Source organism: Narcine bancroftii, chromosome 8 (assembly GCF_036971445.1).
Source record: "Narcine bancroftii isolate sNarBan1 chromosome 8, sNarBan1.hap1, whole genome shotgun sequence".
In the NCBI taxonomy this organism is placed as follows: domain Eukaryota; kingdom Metazoa; phylum Chordata; class Chondrichthyes; order Torpediniformes; family Narcinidae; genus Narcine; species Narcine bancroftii.
In genome coordinates, this window is record NC_091476.1 from 75208010 (window position 1) to 75227314 (window position 19305).

The 19305-nt window shown below is 52.1% G+C and overlaps 1 protein-coding gene across 6 annotated transcripts; it reads right to left on the reverse strand.

Moving 5' to 3' along the window:
• Positions 1-1914: 1914 nt before the first annotated feature.
• On the reverse strand, positions 1915-17055 carry naa40 (N-alpha-acetyltransferase 40, NatD catalytic subunit). Of its 6 annotated transcripts, none has more exons than XR_011343203.1 (10): positions 16935-17055; positions 14953-15048; positions 14610-14662; positions 13877-13972; positions 12422-12583; positions 11398-11481; positions 9079-9156; positions 6606-6717; positions 4018-4207; positions 2376-2461 (listed from the first exon to the last, which is right to left on the reverse strand). XR_011343203.1 is itself a non-coding variant. In XM_069894209.1 (8 exons), the coding sequence occupies exons 1-8, from the start codon at positions 16938-16940 to the stop codon at positions 2320-2322; spliced, it is 702 nt and encodes a 233-aa protein (XP_069750310.1). In that variant the 5' UTR covers positions 16941-17053; the 3' UTR covers positions 1915-2319. The 6 variants fall into 6 exon arrangements, 2 of the variants coding, with proteins under 2 accessions (XP_069750310.1, XP_069750309.1); XR_011343204.1 differs by having other exon boundaries at positions 3989-4207; XR_011343206.1 differs by lacking the exon at positions 6606-6717.
• Between the last annotated feature and the right edge of the window lie 2250 nt (positions 17056-19305).

Here is a 19305-nt window from a genome sequence, read left to right on the forward strand (position 1 = left end):
GGGGGGAAACAGAGTTTTGATTAGTCGAGGGCGATTAATGATTGAAAAGTGAGGGGGGTGAAAGGTCACCTGGGGCAAGGTCTCATTGGCTTCCCGAGATGAGAGCCCTCCTCCTGCTCGATGTCCACGTGATAAACTCTTCCCACTTTCTGTAGTTTTCCCAGAAGAGCCAGCCGGGATGGCGAGAGCCTGGACTCATTCCCCACCTGCTTGGAACTGGGGTGCCATTTTCTCTTCATCTCCCCAAACCTCTGCAACCCCTCCTCTCTCTCTCCCCCACTCATCAGCTCCCCGTTTGATATAGAAATCCTGGATGAACTCAGCCAGATTCACAACTTCCACGGGTGGTAAAGATCTATCCCTGACGCTCTGGGCCTGAGCCCTTCCTCGAGTGGGAGGGGTCCAGACCATTCTCTCCCCACTCTTTAATTCAGATTCCTTCCTGGGCTTTGCTTATATAGTGAACAGCATGGTTGGTGTAGCAGTTTGCGCAACACCATTACAGTGCCAGCGATGGGGACCAGGGTTCAAGCCCCGTGCTATCTGTAAGGAGTTTGCATGCTCTCCCCGAGTCTGCATGGGGAATTCCCCCCCCCCCCCCCCCCAGGGCTACAGTTCAAAACCTACTGGGATTGTAGGTTAATGGGGTGTAAATTGGGCAGTGCGGGCCTGTTACCGTGCTGTATGTCTACATGTAAATCAGAGGTGGTCGTTAGCGCCATTACAGCACCAGCGACCCAGGTTCGAATCTGCCGCTGTCTTTAAGGAGTTTCTCCCCGTGTCTGCGAGGCTTTCATCTGGGCACGCCAGTTTCCTCTCACCGTTCCCGAGACATACCGGGGGGGTCAATACATTAATTGGTCATGGGTATATTTGGGCAGCACGGGCTTGTGGGCTGAGGCCCAAAATGTCAGTAGTATACCTTTACCTCCTACTGAGTTCCTTCAGCATTTTACGGCAATCACAGCGTCTTTGGTGTTTCACCCCTTTGGATACATTCATCGCCAATCTCGCACAGCATGGGGTGGGATTTATTGTGGCCGGTTAAACCAGTAACCCCTCCGCTCCTTTGGGAGGTGAGAAGAGTCTGGAGGACACTCAAGGAACAGGGGAGGGGTGGTGATGAATCCATGCGTTCGCAAGCCGAATGTGCAAACTCCACACAGACAGTGGATCGAACCCACGCCTCCGTGAGGTAGCAGCACTGACCACTGCCCCTTGTTGGTGTACAAGATTCTGATGGGTGTAGACGGAGTAAATGTATGTCGGCTTTTCTCACTGAGGGTCAGTGAGATACAAACCAGAGGACGTGGGTTAAGGGGAAAGGTTTAGGGGGAACATTAACAGCAGCACGGCACCAGCAACCAGGGGTCCGAGTCCTGCGCTGTCTGTAAGGAGTTTGTACGTTCTCCCTATGTCTGCGAGGGTTTCCCCTAGGGGCTCGTGGGCCAAAAGAGCTTGTTACTGTGCTGTAGATCTAAATTAAATGAGGTAGAATCTCATCATGGGAGTGTGGAACCAGCTGAAATGGTGAACGTGGTCTCAATTTTAACATTAATAGGTACGTGGATGGGAGGGATATGGACTGGGTGCAGGTCATCCCAGCACTGGGATGAGGGCAAATAATAGTTCAGGGCCCGTTTCTGGTTTGTAATGTTTTAGGGTGGGTGAGCTTCTGTCCCATGCACTCTGCAGTCTTCTATTCCCAGGACATCCGGCACAGCTGCCCCCAAGGAAGGGCAGATGGAATCCAAGTCGGGAGCCTCCCAGAGCCAGCATCTCCAACCGGCTTTTCCAATCCTGGGGTCAATGATGGGGCAGAATTGATGGGCCAGACAGCAGTGGTGCACTGTAACTGTGTGGCACGCCACAGTGGAAATGGTCATGTTTTCAAACATATTTAGCACCTCGTACTAGGAGAAATGTCATTTATTTAAAAATTGAACAAAATCTGTTCAAGTGTCTTGTCAACTTATTTTGCTGGTTTTGAAGAAATCTTCCTCCTTCCTGTAGAAAAAAAAGGCAAGGCTTTTTCTTTAGAGAACGAGCCATTTCGAGTACGAGCCATTTCGAGTTATGTCCGACATGATGTCCAGATTTGCAGTGAGATTCAACATCCCCACCCCCTCCCCTCCAACCAGGGGTAGACTCGACCAGGTCCGGCAGTGAGAGGCTTCACAGTAAACGCATCGACGGGAGAACAAAACCTTTATAAAACAAAAGCTATCTGCTATTCTCTACACTCATGTAATTCCCACCTCCCTGCATAGTGGTGGCAGGGAAGGGAAGGTGGGAGAGCGTTGGAGGGCAGGCTGCACCTCAGTGACAGCAGCCCCCGCAGTGCGGACCCCCATGAAGGTGGGAATGCTCCCCGTACTTGGTTCTCCGGCTTAGGATCTCGTAGGAGCAGTCGTCCGTGCAGCACCCGCTGAGGCTGGGTGAGGACTCATCGATGTCAAACCTGTGGGGGAGGTAAGAAGAGGGTCAGGAGGGGTGGTGGGGGTGGAGAGGCCAGGAGCCTCTGGCAAGGAGCCCCAAATCCCAGTGACCTGCTGCACGGACCAGGAGATGGCAGCAGAAGGCAGCACGAGCCTTCCAGTAAGAGCAGGGCAGATTTTATGGTCACCCCCCCCCCCCCCGCATCCCCACCACCCCTCTCCGCATCCCCACCACCCCTCTTTCCGCATCCCCACTCTCCCTCTCTCTGCCCACTGCCCCTCCCCAATGTACAGACGTGTAGATGTACAGCACGGTAACAGCCCCTTCCAGCCCATGAGCCCATGCTGTCCAGTTACACCCCATTTACGTATGCTTTGAAGGGTGGGAGGAATCCGGAGCCCCTGGGGAAAACCCATGCAGACATGGGGAGAATGTGCAAACTCCTCACAGACAGCGTGGGATTTGAATCCCGGTCCCAATCACTGGCGCTGTAACAACATTGCACTACCTCCACCTTTAAATATCCTTCCACCCCCCACTTCCAGCAAGGGTTCCAAACACTCGTGACCATCGGGGAGGCTTTGTATCATCTTTTAACCCTTATTTTTAAACGGAAGTCTCCTGGTTCTAGGTTCTCCCACCAGAAGAAACATTCTCTCCCTGCCCAGACCTCTTGGAAACTTCGGTTTCAATCAACCTTCTCTGAACTGCATCCTTCTGTCAACCAGGAGACCAAAACTGTCCGAGGTACCCCAGATCTCAACCTCTCCTTGTCTAACAGCCTTACTTTTCTATTGGATTCCCTTTGCGACAGTCACTGTAACAGTGGCGTTGCTGCGGACCGGGGGGTGGGGGCAAGGAACAGAGACACAGCGTGCCCATGTGTTCCAACGCCCAGATGGACTGACAATGGCTTAAAATGGCCCATTAAAGGAGCTGACAATGGTTTAAAATCCTGCAACCGGGGGGTCTAGACCCAAGATGGCAGCAGCCACGGGGGTGGGGGGGGGGGGGTGGGGTGGGGGGTTGCAGACTCTGCCAGAGCAGCAGATTGGTGCAGGGGCCCTGAAAATGGGTAGACCACAAGGAGACAGCCCGCAGGACGGTGATCATGGCGGCAGACCAGCGAAGGCTGTGAGGCGGTGGGCTGCTGGCAAGGAGCCCATGCAGACCGCAGGCGGGGGACTCACGCCGGGCCGCGGTCTGCTGGAGACTGGCTGAAGGGGTATCAGGTGTCGGATCCGTGATGCGAGAGGATGCCGGGGGGTGGGTGGGGGGGCTTGAAGGGGTTCTGATCGAGTTGAAGGTTCACACATCTGGAGCGCGGGCTGCTGATGGTGTGGACTGCAAGGGCCGCCTTAGGGTAGACAAAAACAAATTCCATGTGATATTGCTCAGTACTTAACAATAAACTGAATCTTGAGAGTTCATGGAGAGGCCAGGAGAATAGGTTACAGAGAAATGAGGGTATTAGGATGAGCTGAGAGCATGGATTCAATGGGCTGAACAGCCTCAACAATGCTGGAAGTAAAAAATCAGACACAAATACCAGTGGCTCCCCAAGAGTAGTGCCGAGACCTGTGCATTTTCCCCAAAAGCTGCCACACAGGTGGACAGGTGAGCAATCGACACGCTTGTCTTCACCGGTCGGGACACCGAGTCCAGGAGCAGGGACATCCTGTTACAACTGTACAAGACGTGGGCGAGACTGCCCCTTGGCATGCGTAGATCTGGTCACCCAGCGACAGGAAGGAGGATGTCATTGGGGCTGGAAAGGACGCAGAAAAGAGTTGCGAGGATATTACTGGGTCCAGAGGCCAGTGGTGGATCGGCTGGGGACATGGTTACAGCGTCAGCGACCTGGGTTCGAGACGGCAGGGTCCATAAAGAGTAAAAAACACGACGTTGGAGACACTCAGCTTGGTCACACAGTGAACTTTATACAGCAAAGATAAAGATACAGAACCAATGTTTCAGGCTTGAGCCCTTCAAGGGATGAGCAAAATGTCGACGGGCACCCACTGCTCGAATCTAGATGAAGGGCTCAAGGGCGAAACGTTTCTGTATCTTTATCTTTGCTACTGTTTGACCCGCTGAGCTTCTCCAGATTTTCGTGATTATTCGTAATTATTGGGGACTCCATTGTCAGGGGTACAGACAGGAGGTTCTGTGAGCCAGATAAGTATACCCGCATGGTGTGCTGCCTCCCTGGTGCAAGGGAGATATCACAAATCGGATCCAAAATATTCTGAGAGGAGAGGGAGAGCAGGCTGATGTCCTGGTACATGTGGGTACAAACGACATTGACAAGAAAAGGGAGGAGGTAATGAAAAGGGATTACAGTGAGCTGGGACGAAAGCTGAAAGACAGGAGCGCTAGGGTGGTGATCTTGGGATTACTACCTGTTCCAAATGCAAGTGATGAAAAGAATGTAAGGATAAGGAAAATGCACATGTGGCTGAGGGGCTGGTGTACAAGGCAAGGATTCGGCTTCTTGGATCATTGGGATCTCTTTTGGGAAAGGCATGATCTTTACAAGAAGGACGAGTTGCACCTAAATCCAAAAGGTGTTAACATTTTGGCAAGTATGTTTGGTACAGCAGTGGGGCAAGGTTTAAACTAATTTGGCAGGGGTATGGGAACCATAGTGATAGGGAAAAGGGTAGGGAAGATAAAGTAATGTCCAGGAAAAGTAAAATAGGAAAAGTAATGTTGGGAGGAGAAAGTAAAAAATCAGATGGTGCAGTGAGTTCTCGGGTCAATGATAGTGTTAAGAAAATTACAAAGAAAAATAGTGGGCAGAAAAATCAAAAGAAAAGGTTACAGAAATCACTAGATATAAGGGCACTTTATCTGAATGCCCGCAGTATTAGAAATAAGGTTAGTGAACTTGAGGCGCAAATCGGTACCCATGCCTATGATTTGGTAGCCATCACGGAAACATGGCTACAAGGTGACCCTAAATGGTAATTAAACTTTCAAGGGTATCAGGTGGTGCAAAGAGATAGACAGGATGGTAAGGGAGGTGGAGTTGCACTCTTAATCAAAGATGAGCTCCAGGCAGTAGTGAGGGATGATATAAGATCTAAAGAGTATAATGTTGAGTCCATTTGGGTAGAGATAAAGAATAAGAAAGTGAAAAAATTATTGGTGGGTGTTATCTATCGCCCACCAAATAACAATAATTTAGTGGCACAGGAAATAAATAGAGAGATAAGTGAGGCATGTAATAATGATACGGCAGTAGTCATGGGGGACTCTAACTTCCACATAGATTGGGAAAATCAAGTTGGTCGTGGGAGTCTGGAAGAGGACTTCATAGAATGCATCCCCGATAGCTTTCTTGAGCAGCATGTTAAGGAACCAACAAGAGAAAATGCTCTCCTGGATCTAGTGTTGTGCAATGAGATAGGTAGAGTGAATGATGTAATAGTCAGAGACCATCTGGGAAATAGCGATCATAGTTTGACTGAATTTCTCATTCAGATGGAAGGGGAAATAGTTAGATCTAAAACTAATATATTATGCTTAAACAGGGGTGACTACCATAGGATGAGGGAGGAATTGGGCAGAGTGGACTGGGAGCACAGGCTAATTGATGAAACAGTTGAGGAACAGTGGAAGATTTTCAAAGAAATATTTTGTAATGCTCAACAAAAATATATTCCGGTCAGGAAAAAGGGCAGCAAGAGAGGGAAACAAAAAGTTTGGTTAACAAAAGAAATAAAGGAGAGTATAAAATTGAAGGCGCAGGTGTACAAAGCTGCAAAGAGCAGTGGGAAACTGGAAGATTGGGAAAACTTTAAGAGACAACAAGGGGTTACAAACCGGGTAATAAGAAATGGGGAAAAAGGATTATGAAAGTAAATTGGCACAAAATATAAAAACAGAAAGCAAAAAATTTTATAAATATATAAAATGGAAGAGAGTGGCCAGAGTTAACATAGGACCCTTGGAGGATGAAAAAGGAAAACTGGTAGCAAAAATTGAGGAAATGGCCGAGGCATTAAACAAATATTTTGTGTCAGTCTTTACAGTAGAAGACACGTCCAGCATGCCCAAGTGCAGAGTTAAGGATGCGAATGTTGGGGAGGGCCTTGATAAAATAGTTGCTACAAAGGAAGTAGTGATGGAGAAACTAATGGGACTAAAGCCAGACAAATCACCTGGTCCTGATGATATGCATCCAAGGGTTCTGAAGGAAATGGCAGAAGTTATAGTTGATGCATTGGTGGTCATATACCAAAATTCCTTGGATTCTGGGCAGGTCCCGGCAGACTGGAAGACAGCAAATGTCACGCCACTTTTTAAGAAGGGATGTAGGCAGAAGACTGGAAATTATCGGCCAATTAGCTTGACGTCTGTAGTTGGAAAAATGCTTGAAGCCATCATTAAAGATGAAATAGTGAAACTTTTGGAACGTAGGGGTTCAATCAGGCAGACGCAGCATGGTTTTAGAAAGGGAAGATCTTGTTTGACAAACTTGTTAGGATTCTTTGAGGATATAATGGGTGCGGTAGATAGAGGGGAACAGGTTGATGTTGTATATTTGGATTTCCAGAAAGCATTTGATAAGGTGCCGCACAAGAGACTTCTCAGTAAGTTACAGGAAAGTAGAGTCCGGGGAAGTATATTGGCCTGGATTGAAAATTGGTTGTCTGACAGGAGGCAGAGAGTCGGGATAAATGGGAGTTTTTCAGTGGTAAGTGGGGTGCCGCAGGGATCAGTGTTAGGCCCACAACTGTTTATCATTTACATTGATGACTTGGAGGAGGGGACAAAATGTGGTGTAGCCAAGTTTGCGGATGACACCAAATTGAGTGGAAGAGCAAATTGTAATGAGGATGTGGAGAGTCTGCAGAGGGATATAGTTAAGCTGGATGAGTGGGCAAAGGTCTGGCAGATGGAGTACAATGTTAGTAAGTGTGAGGTTATCCACTTTGGCAAGAAAAATAAAAGAGCTGAATATTATTTAAAGGGTGAAAAACTACAGCATGCTGTTGTGCAGAGGGACTTGGGAGTGCTTGTGCATGAATCGCAAAAAGTTAGGTTGCAGGTGCAGCAGGTTATTAAGAAGGCAAATGGAATGTTGGCCTTCATCGCTAGAGGAATTGAATTCAGGAGTAGGGAGGTAATGTTGCAATTGTATAAGGTACTGGTGAGACCGCACCTGGAGTACTGTGTCCAGTTCTGGTCTCCATATTTGAGGAAGGATATACTAGCTTTGGAGACGGTCCAGAGGAGGTTTACTAAATTGATCCCGGGGATGAAGGGGTGGACTTATGATGAAAGATTAAATCGTCTAGGATTGTATTCGCTCGAGTTCAGAAGAATGAGAGGAGATCTTATAGAAACATAGGATTATGAAGGGTATGGATAGGATAGATGTAGGAAGGTTTTTTGAGCTGGCCAGGGAAACTAAAACGAGAGGACACAGTCTCAAGATTCGGGGGAGTAGATTTAGGACAGAGATGAGGAAAAATAGTTTTTCCCAGAGAGTAGTGAATGTTTGGAATTCTCTAACCAGGGAAGTGGTTGAGGCTGCCTCATTAAACATATTTAAAATGCGGTTAGATAAATTTTTACATGATAGAGGAATTAGGGGATATGGGGAGAAGGCAGGTAGGTGGAGATAGGTCATAAATTAGATCAGCCATGATCGTATTGAATGGCGGAGCAGGCTTGATGGGCCATTTTTGGCCTACTCCTGTTCCTACTTCCTATGTTCCTATGTATTCCCACTCATGCCCACTGCTGGCCTTCTCCCCATAACCTGGCTAATCAAGAACCTGTCGATCTCTGCCTTAAATACACCCAATGACCCGGCCTCCAGATTCACCGCCCTCCCGCTGAAGAAATTCCTCTGCATCTCTGTTCTGAGTGGATGCCCTTCCACCCTGAAGTTGTGCCACCTCTTGTCCCAGACTCTCCCACCATGGAGGAACCACCTTTCTACATTGACCCCATCTGCGTGTTTTGTCATTCGCCTGAATTCCAACGTATACAGGCCGAGAGCTGTCAAACTGGAGAACTGTGGACAGTTTTGGGCGCCATATTTGAGAATGGATGTGAGGGTTCAGAGAAGATTTACGAGAATGATACCAGGAATGAAAGGATCAGTGTATGAGGAACGACTGTCAGCTCTTGGACTGGACTCACTGGGGTACAGAGGGATTGGGGGGGGCAACGTCATCGAGGCATTTTGAACAGTGAGTTGATGTGGTAAGGATGTTTCCCGTGGTCGGAATTGGGACAACTTCAGGATAAAAAGGCATCAATTTAAATCAGAGACGTGGAGAAATTTCTTCAGGCAGAAGGTCGTGAGTCTGTGGAACTTGGTGGCCACGGGCGGCCGTGGAAATGAGGTCATTGGGGGTATTTAAGGCAGAGATTGACAGGTATGATTAGTCAGGGCATCAAGGGTTACAGGAAGAAAGCTGGGGAGTGGGGCTGAGCTAGAGGATGGCTCTATATATCATGCAGTGTTATGAACCGTTCCTCATATGATAACCCCCCACAATCAGAACCTCCTTCGAATATTCTCTCACATCAGCGCCTCCTTTCGTAAATGAGCACAAAACGGCTCGCAATATTCCAAAGGGATTGGTGTACACGGTACAGTGTAGAGCACGGACTTACTGCATGGCCTCTCTGAAGAACTGGAAGGCCCCAATGTTGTGCTTAAATACAGTTAGCATCACCTTCTTCATCTGTGTGCTGGGGAGAGAGCAGAGAGTGTCAGCACAGCCGGGGCCACCTCAGGCATCAGTCTTCACTCCATTAAGTCGCCGTTTAATATGATCGTTCCCCAGAGGCTGGTGTAGAACCTATCCTTGCTGGGACTCCACACCCCTCACTGTAACTGGTTCCTAGACTTCCTAATGGAAAGGCCACGGTCTGTCTGGGTCAGTATTAGTTCCCATGCTGGGAACTGGCGCACACTCGGCCCGCTCCTGTTCATGCCGCTGACCCACGACGGCATCGCCAGATCCAGCTCCAACAGGGTCATTAAGTTTGTAGATGACACGACAGTCATTGGCCTCGTCATCGATGAGTCGCGTGACAGAGGTGAGGTGGAAAATCTCGTGATCTGGTGCTAGAGGAACAACCTGATTCTCAATGTGGACAAGATGAAGGAGATGATCGGGGATTTCAGGAGAACCAGGGACGACCACTCTCCACTACACATCAACAACTCTGTGGTGGAAAGAGGGGAGACATCAAGTTCCTTGGAGTTCATTTAAATAGTGACCGATCATGGACCCTTAACATCTCCTCACTCGTCAGGAAGGTGCAACAGGGACTGCACTTCCTGAGAAGACTGAGTCGGGCGTCAACCTTCTACAGGAGCTATATCGAGAGCGTCCTGGCCGGCTGCATCACAGTGGTACGGTGGCTACAGAGAAATGGATGGGAGGTCAATCCACAGAGAGGCAGAGAGGGTCACTGGGGTCTTCCTTCCCCCACAATGACATGATCTACTGGGATCATTGTCTGAAGAGGGTGCACTTTCAGCTGCTCCCGTCAGGGAAGAAATACAGGAGGATTAGAGCCAGCACCACCGGGCTGAGGAACAGCTCCTTCCCATGGGCAGGGAGAACGCTGAACGACCAAAGGAACTGCTCACACTCACCCTCCGAGACTCTCATTCACAAAACAATAGTTATTTGTACAGATGATATACTTCTCCTGTATTGTTCATCTGTTTGTGTGTTATGTCTTGGTGTGTGTTTGGACCGAGGACGGGAGAACGCTGTTTTGTCAGGTTGTTGTTGTACGATCAGATGGCGATAAAGTTGACCTGAAGCACATCTGCACGAAGTGGTGCCTCAAGAAAGCTGCCTCTATCCTCAAGGACTCCCCAGCACCCAGGCTGTGCCCTCTTCACTTTGCTACCATCGGGAAGGAGGTACAGGAGCCTGAAGACAAGCACCTAGTGGCACAAGGACAGCTTCTTCCCCTCCGCCCTCAGATTCCTGAACAGGCAACAACCCCACCCCCGTCACGGCCGCGCTTTCTAAAAATCTTATATGTAAATTAATTTTGCACCTAGTTCGACACAATACTGCAAATTTCATGACACGTGTTCACAGAACACTACAGCGCAGTCCAGACCCTTGATGATGTGATGACCCACATATTCCTTAAAAAAACTATGAAATCCTCCCTACCCCATAACACTTCATTTCTCTTGCATCCTTGTGCCTGTTCATGAGTCTCTTAAACGCCCCTAATGTTTCAGCATCCAGCATCCCTGGTAAGCCATTCTAGGCCCCTGTAAATTTGAGGAACGACATTTGATTTTCTGCCCAGGCCCTCTCCAGCCAGACGGCATTGATGTGGATGTCTCCGGTCTCTGCCAGCTCACTCCCCGTACCCATTTCCTTCCCTGCCCTCTGTCTCCTTCCCTCCAGCTCTCCACCCCTTTCCCTCTCCATTCACAGAGCCGTCTCCACCCCCGTTTGCTGCGGTGCCCTCCCTCCCTTATTCACCCATTACCCCCTGCCTGTGGGACTGTGCTCCTCCTCCTGACTCTTCCCCCACCATTTTGCTCGGGTGCTTGCCGACATTTTGTTCATCCCTTGATGAAGAGCTCAGGCCCGAAACATCGGTGACGTAGCTTTATAAAATATAAAATTAGCTGTTTGACCTGACTTTCTCCAGCATCGTTTTTACCCACAACTCTCTGCATAAAAAAATACTTCCCCCTGTCATCTCCCCTAAACTTCCTTCCTTCACCTTGATCAGACGTCCTCTGGTGTTTGCTGATCCTGCCCTGGGGGGAAAGGCACTGGCCGTCCACCCTGTCTATGCCTCTCAGACTCCTGTAGATGGCAATAAGCCTGATTCTGATCATTCTGACACATCCCATTCTCAGACACCACAGGGAGATGGTGGGTAACAGCACCAAGTGCAACACTGGGAGGGGGTCCTGTGCGATCACCAGGAGTTAGTTACCTGTTTGCTAGAAGCTGAAGGATCTGCATCAAGAACTTCCCCAGCCCTTTCCTTCTCACCCGTGCCTCCAGCTGAACTTCGTAACTGCAAGGCAAAGAAGGCTGGTCAGAGTGAGGATGGAGGCAATACCAAAACTGCTGGGCTCCCTGGGCCTGGTGGACAGGAGAGCCATTGGGCTCAGATCCTGACTGGGCGAACCGTGCAGAGAGAGGTAGGGTCAAAGCATCCAGTTCACTTAAGGGACGCTTGATGACACACTGTCAACTGAGCTCTCACCTGCATTTAACTCAGCTGTCTCTATACCGGGAGTGTGTGATGGGATAGTGCAGAGGGAGGTTCACTCTGTGTCTGACCCCGGGAGTGTGTGATGGGACAGTGCAGAAGGAGCTTCACTCTGTGTCTGACCCTCGGAGTGTGTGACGGGACGGTGCGGAGGGTGCTTTGCCCATGTCTGACCCCGGGGGTGTGTGACGGGATGGTGCGGAGGGAGCTTCACTCTGTGTCTGACCCCGGGGATGTGTGACGGGACGGGTGCAGAGGGAGCTTCTCTCTGTGCGCTGTTACTGATACGGACAACTCTCTGGGTCGCTCGGCTGCCAGTGGAATAATCTGCTCTCAGCTGCTTCTCCTCCTGCTCCAGGACCCAGCCAAAATGGGGAAGGTGGGGGGAAAGCGAAGCAAATGGGGCGCAGGAGCTGATAATGATCAGCAGGCCAGGCAGCGCATGGGGGAGGTAAACAGGCCACGCTTCAGCTTTTTGATTCCCTGGTTGCTTCGCCCTTTATTAGCCCCCTGACCCACAGCCTGACCGGCTGAGGTCACTGCCCTGCTCTATGTCCTCACTCACCCTCGGACCATTCCCATTGGCTCAGTGACCTCGACTGTAGCTCATCCCGATTAGAGACACTGCTCCCCCCCCCCCATATTCTGCCTCCTTCCCAGTTCTCATGAGTAAACTTTGACCCAAGACACGCTCTCTCTGGCCTGCTGAGTGTGTCCAGCACGTCCTGTGTTTTATTGTTACCAGTACAGGACTTCCTCCCCGCACTCGACGTCGAAGCGGAAATGGGAGAAGGCAGCGGGCAGTGTGCTCTCGCCGTCTCGAGCCACCAGGTACCACGCGCGCTCGTCCATCATCTCCTCCCGCTTCTCTCGGTCCTTCCACCCCCATTCGCTCTGCTCGTACCTGGAAAGAGAGGGGGTGGCAGCAAGATGGCCAGCATCAAATGTCCCACCCCTTTCTCGTTTCCCCCCACCCCCCCCCCCCCCCGCCAACCACCTCCCTGAATGGCCTCTGAGGAGTCATCAGCATCTCCCTCTCCGGGGGCGGGACGCATCTAATGGGTGAGGTCACCCATGGGTCTGTTGGCAATCCCGAAGCAGAGTAGAGGCCCGTGCTCTGGGACCAGGCGAGGGTAGCGACGGGACGGGGGGAGTGCAAAAAGGAGAGGGAGGGTGACAGGAGAGGGGAAAGGATGTGGTAATGGGAGGAAGGGGGGTCCAGCGGGGGTGTGGTACAGGAGCAATGGGAGAGGGAGACATGGGGAGGACAGGAGGGAGAGGATGTGATGGGAGGGGGTGGGGGTGATTGGAAGGGGGTGGGAGTGACAGGGTGCAGGGAGGTGTGGGAGGGAAAGGGGCAGGAAGGAGAGGGAGTGATAGGATGGAGGTAAGGATACTGGATAGGTGGTGGATACTAGATGGTAGGAGAGGTGGGGTTTGGACGGAAGGGGGGTTTGGACGGAAGGGGGGTTTGGACGGAAGGGGGGTTGTCTGTAGGGGGTGGTCTGTGGGAGGGGAAGGGGGACCGTGGACGGGGAGGGGGTCTCAAGGGGGAGGGTCTGTGGATGGGGGGTCTTTTGAAGGGGAAGAGGGGGGTCTGTTGAAGGGAGGAGGGGGTCTGTGGACGGGGAGGGGGGTGGTTTGTGGATGGGGACCTGTGGACAGGGAGGGTTGGGTGTCTGTGGACGGGGGAGGAGGTGGGGTCTGTTAAAGGTGAAGGAGGAGGGGGGTCTGTAGAAGTGGGGGGGGTCTGTGGACAAGTGGGGGGTGGTTTGTGAATGGGAGGGGCACCTGTAGACAGGAAGGGGTGGGTGTATGTGGGTGGGGAGGGTTGGATGGGGGTGTGGGTCAGTTGAAGGGGAAAGAGGAGCGTCTGTGGATGGAGGGGGGTTCTGTTGTAGAGGAAGGAGGGGGGTCTGTAGAAGTTTTGGGGGTTCTGTAGACAGGGAGGAGGGGTCTACAGATGGCAAAGGACATGCAGGGGGGGGGGGGTTACTCCTCAATCGTCAGAAACACCAATCGATGCAAGGGAAGACCTCAAGACACTTGGACGGTGTATCCCTTTCCCGATTCTCCCTCCAGCCCGCTCCTGACCAACACTCGGCATGGCTGGAGAGTGGGGCATTACCTCCAGCTCCTGGACTGCTCTCTATCCCCTCATCAGTGTTGGATGCATGCAACGCCCTCTCTCACTCACATGGCCTGCATGTTGGTCCTGGTCAGTTCCACTGCCCACTCCACTGTGCTCGGGTCCAGGTGTGCCACCCTCTTGCACTCGATCTGGATGTTCGTCCTGGGTGGGGGGGGGGGGGGTGGGAGGGGAGGGGGTAAGAGTCACAGCCACGGCTCAACACAGGCACCTCTCTGCTCCCCCTGCTCTCTCCAGACATCTTCCCAACCCCCTTGCGTAAACAACTGTGAACAGATCTGTGTGCAGGAGGGGAAAGGGACAGACACACACTAGTCAGTGTACAGATATAACCCTGAGAGGATCGGAGACACCCCAGTGAACAGGTATCCCCCTGAGAGAGGGATGGAGGACTCTGGTCAGTGTAATTATCCCACTGAGAGAGAGGATCGGAGACACAATGGTCAGTGTACAGATATCCCTCTGAGAGAGGGATGGAGAGTCTGGTCAGTGTAATTATAACTGAGAGTGAGGGACGAAGAGACACTGGTCAGTGTACAGATATCCCCCTGAGAGAAGGACTGAGAGACTCTGACATCCCTTGCAACTCCCCCTTGGAGTTAACCTACAACCCTCACCACTCCTCCCCATCATCAGCATGCTGAGCTTCATGGGTAGTGGGTAAATCAGTGGAATTTTTGCAGAGATAGGAGTGTGGCAGGAGGTCAGGAAGGTGGGTGTGGTGTCAGGGTGGTGAACAGCAAGCAGCCCCAGGAGAGGGGAACAAGTGATGCACAATTACCCATTTCTGTCATACTTTCTGAAGGCAGGAAATGGCGCCAAGGGGTCTTCAAGCTAGGAGAGAGGAAGAGGAAGTGTTATATTTCTCTGCTATGCCCCTTCCTGTGCTTCACCTGTGACAGCCCTGAGACCTCAACCCACTCATAATGCAGGGAGAAGGGGGAAGACCACTGGTTCAGGGAGAAACCCCTCCTCAATCCCACCTCACTCCCTCGTAACTTCCCCTGGAGTTCCCTCCATCTCTCCCAGATTTCCCCTCAATTCTTCCCCACTCCCCCCAGAGTTCCCCTCAATCTCTCCCCACTCCCCCCAGGGTTTCCCATCCCTCTCCTCGCCCTCTCTACCTTGTTTGCCGTCTCCACTTTGGCACAGATGGCGTCCATGGCCGCCCGCTCTTCCAGCCTTTTCTGCTTTTTCTCTTTGGCCCTGGATGACTTTCTCTGGAGAAAAAAACACAGGGGCAGGTTAAACCGAAGCTCCAGCCCCAGGCCTGCCAGTAAGAAAATGGGGTGGTGAACTGACGGAGGAGCGGTTTGCCTAATGCCTTGGCCCTCATTGGTCAGGTCACGTGTTTCCCGTCTCAGGAGAGAAGGGTAAGGAACCAGCAGCAGCATGTTGGCTTGACAGCTGTTTAATCCCAACCTACATGGATTTTGCATGCTCTTGTTGTGACTGCAAGAGTCTCCCCTGGTTGCTCTGCATCCCTCCAGCACCCCAAAGACAAGTCAATGGATTGTGTTCTGTGCATTAACCCTGCCCAGTGTGTGGCTGAGGGATAGAATCCTGGGCAATTTGATCTGATTGGGGTGAGAACAATATGGAATCAGCACTTATGGGTGCCTAATGCTCAGATCAAACTTGGAGGACCAAAGGGCCCGGTTCTCTTATGACACCACCTGCCTTAGGTTCTCTTATGACACCACCTGCCTTGAGACCTCCAGTCTCTCATCCACTCCCTGTCACTTCTTCCTGCCTGCCCCCTCCATTCATTCCTCCCTGCCCATCATTCTCTTCCTACTCCTTGACCTTTGCCCATGTCCATTTTCTGACTCCACTATGCAGTTCAATCCCTTCCTCTCACCATCTCCATCTTCTCCTACATCTCTCCCCTCCATCTCCCTCCTCCCCTTCCCCCCTCCCTCATCTCTCTCTCTCCCACTCCCTTCCTCCCCTCTCCTCTGCTCTTCCCCCTCTCCTCCCACGCTCATCCCCTCTCCCACTCCCTCCCTTGCTTTCCCCCTCCCTCTCCCTCACTTTCTTCTCCTCCCCTCCCTCCCTCCCCCCTTTCCCTCTCTCCTCTCCCTCCTCTATCTTCCCCTCCCTCCTCCTCCTCCCTCTCTCCTCCTCCTCCCTCCCTCCCCCCTCTCTTCCTCCCCCCTCCCTTCCTCCCCCTCCCTCCCTCTCTCCTCCTCCCTCCCTCTCTTCCTCCTCCCTCCCTCCTTCCTCCTCTCCCTTTCCCATCTTCCTTCCCACCCTCCCCCTCTTCCTGCCTCCCTCCTCTTCCTGCCTCCCTCCCTCTCTCTCCCTCCTCTCTCCTCCCTCCCTCCTCCTCCTCCCTCCCCCTCCCTCCCTCCCCCTCCCTCCCTCCCCTCCCTCCCTCTCTTCTCCCCCTCTTCCTCCCCCTCCCTCCCTCTCTTCCTCCCCCTCCCTCCCTCCCTTCCCTCCCTCTCTCTCCCCCTCCCTCCCTCCCTCCTCTCTTCCTCCCCCTCCCTCCTCTTCTTCCTGCCTCCCTCCCTCTCTCCTCCCTCCCTCTCTCTCTCCTCCCTCCCTCTCTCCTCCCTCCCTCTCTCTCCCTCCCTCCCTCTCTCCTCTCCCTCCCTCTCTCCTCCTCCCTCCCTCTCTCCTCCTCCCTCCCTCTCTCCTCCTCCTCCCTCTCTCCTCCCTCCCTCTCTCCTCCTCCCTCCCTCTCTCCTCCTCCCTCCCTCTCTCCTCCTCCCTCCCTCTCTCCTCCTCCCTCCCTCTCTCCTCCTCCCTCCCTCTCTCCTCCTCCCTCCCTCTCTCCTCCTCCCTCCCTCTCTCCTCCTCCCTCCCTCTCTCCTCCTCCCTCCCTCTCTCCTCCTCCCTCCCTCTCTCCTCCTCCCTCCCTCTCTCCTCCTCCTCTCCTCCTCCCTCCCTCTCTTCCTCCCTCTCTTCCTCTCTCCTCCTCTCCTCCCTCTCCCTCCTCCCTCCCTCCCTCCTCCCTCCCTCCCTCCCTCCTCCCTCCCTCCCTCCTCCCTCCCTCCCTCTCTCCCTCCTCCCTCCTCCCTCTCTCCCTCCTCCCTCCTTCCTCCTCTCCCTTTCCCATCTTCCTTCCCGCCCTCCCCCTCCCTCTCTCCCTCTCCCTCACCCCCATGGCGGGACACAGGTTCAGAACCAGCCGGGCGGGCAGCGGGAGACGGCACTTCCGGTCCTTCCCGCCGAGGGGCCCCCGCTTCCGGTCCGTCCGCGCCGAGTCCGCCACTTCCGGCAGCGGCTCCGGTCTAAAGTGGAAGGTGTCGGCGGCGGAGGTAAAGCCCGGGGTCTGACCGTCGGAGTCGGGGGATGTTATCTTTCCCGGGCCCAGAACCCGCTCCCACTGTGGGCCCTGAAACTGACCCCTAACCCCCAACCCACCGGGGCCCTGAACCTGACCCCTAACCCCTACCGTGGGCCCGAACCTGACCTCTAACCCCCACCGTGGGCCCTGAACTTGACCTCTAACCCCCTCCCACCGTGGGCCTGAACCTGACCTCTAACCCCCTCCCCCACTATGGGTCATGAGCCTGTCCTTTAACCACCCGACTTCCCCTCCCCATTGTGCGTCATGAACCTAAGCCTCTCCCTTGTGGCTGTGTACCCTCCCCTACTTCCCTGTCAAGTCCCCCTGTCCCCTCCCTACCTCCAGGCCATCCACTCTCTCTCTTCCCCTGCAGAGTTGTTCCCTGACTCCAGTGACGATCCAACCGAACTGATTCCACAGCCGTCTCCTTCCAAGATGAAGGACACCCAGCCTCCACTCCTTGTTTCATCTATCTAACCCTTGTTCAAAGGTACTTTGATATTTATATTTCAGTCACTGCTAAGTGTTGTCTTGATGTTGAACCACCTTGTTTCATGATGCAAACCAATGCTTGGTTTGTTATTTATTTGAAGAAATTATTACCAGTTGCTTGTAATGGAACCCTTCTTTGTAATCACCAATAGCTTGTAAACTCTTGATTTAGGAGAAACAGGTGATCAGAGGTTAGGCTGGGCTGAGAAGAGGAAGAATTTGATAGGCCAAAGACTTAAGAGAAACTCTTTGCCTTCCCATCAACTTATCTCAGGTTCTACTCACAAGGGGCAAATTGCACCAGCTCATTTAACCCCTCCAATCTTGCTGAGCTTCAGTGTGTGGAGACCAGAGCATAGGGGTGGGGGGAGGAAGAGGGGAGAAAGGGAAATGGGGGAAGGTCACACGTGTGAAAGTCAGCCCACACTGTAATAAAACAAACAGCAGAAGCCATTAAGTGGATGGCAGTTTCTTTGTTCAGTCTTGATAATGCTAGCGGGAGTGAGGGGTACAAAGAAGGAGTTTGGTAACTTGTTCTCTACACTGAGCCCCACTCCACTTTGACCCTACAAGTTTCACACGGCAGGCGTTCTCTATTTTTGCACGACATGTTCCCTATGACGTCTGCACATGGCTGGGAAATGTCAGGGTGTCCTCTTACTACATCTTTGTGGTGTTCCCACCACGTTACAAGGTAGCTATGTTCTCACCCAACTCATTAACCCTTTGTTAAGCATATTCGTTAAACTTATTCCTTCACACACACACACACACACACACACAGGGAGAACGGGAAAACTCCGCACGCCACAGCGGCAGAGGTTGGGATCGAACCCGAGACTCTAGCATGGAGAGGTAGCAGCTCTCTGCACCACTGTTCCGTCTTTCATGTTTGAACATTGAGATAACGCAGTAGAATCTTGGGGATTGGGTTGGTCCAGATTCTTAGGCAGTACTTTTAAAATTTGAATTTAAGGACGAATAAAGAAGAGATGAATGGGTAAATGTTGATAGTTTAATCATTGGCAAAGACAGCGTGCAGTAGCGTTCGTGTTACACAGGCGCAGGGAAGAACGACACGCACGTTCTTGGAATCGAGGCTGGTTTATTGCTCTGGCTGTTGCCCTTATATGGGCCCTGGGCGCTGACATCAGGGCCCTGCGTCATCGTGCGCCGGCCTGGGATTGGCTGGTGTTCCCGCCACAGCTCCCCACCTTCCTGCCGTACGGGAGGTCACTGGGACGTACGGCCGATGTCACCCCAAGCTCTGTACGGTTGCCGCGATAGTCAGCCATTTTGTGGGCTGGTCCGCGTCTCTGTGCGTGAGCCGGTACAGTGCTTTGTTTATCAAAACGAGGAGTTTTAAAGAAACATAAAATCAACATTTGACAAAATGTAAACATAACATTTTTTTTTCATGTGTATACTTCTTGAAGTCATATTTAAAATGAAAATTGTAAAAGAAAAACACAGTTTATAAATGAAAGCAGAAGATATTTGGAGAACTGCGTGCAGTTCTGGTCACCTTACTTGAGAAAGGATGGACTGGCTTTGGAGGCAGTGGAGAGGAGGTTCACTGGGTTGATTCCAGGGAGGAGGAGGTTGGCCTATGAGGAGAGATTGAGTCATCTGGGACCGTACTCTCTGGAATTTAGAAGAATGAGAGGGGATCTTATGGAATCGTATA

What these genes read in the sequence shown, in the direction of transcription:
- naa40 (XM_069894208.1), bottom strand. An exon ending in AGAAAGTATGACAGAAATGG is followed by an intron (nt 13,973 to 14,609) that starts GTAATTGTGCAT and finishes CCCCCCACCCAG; the next exon opens with GACGAACATCCAGATCGAGT. An exon ending in TTCTTCAGAGAGGCCATGCA is followed by an intron (nt 2,462 to 9,078) that starts GTAAGTCCGTGC and finishes CCTCCCCCACAG; the next exon opens with GTTTGACATCGATGAGTCCT.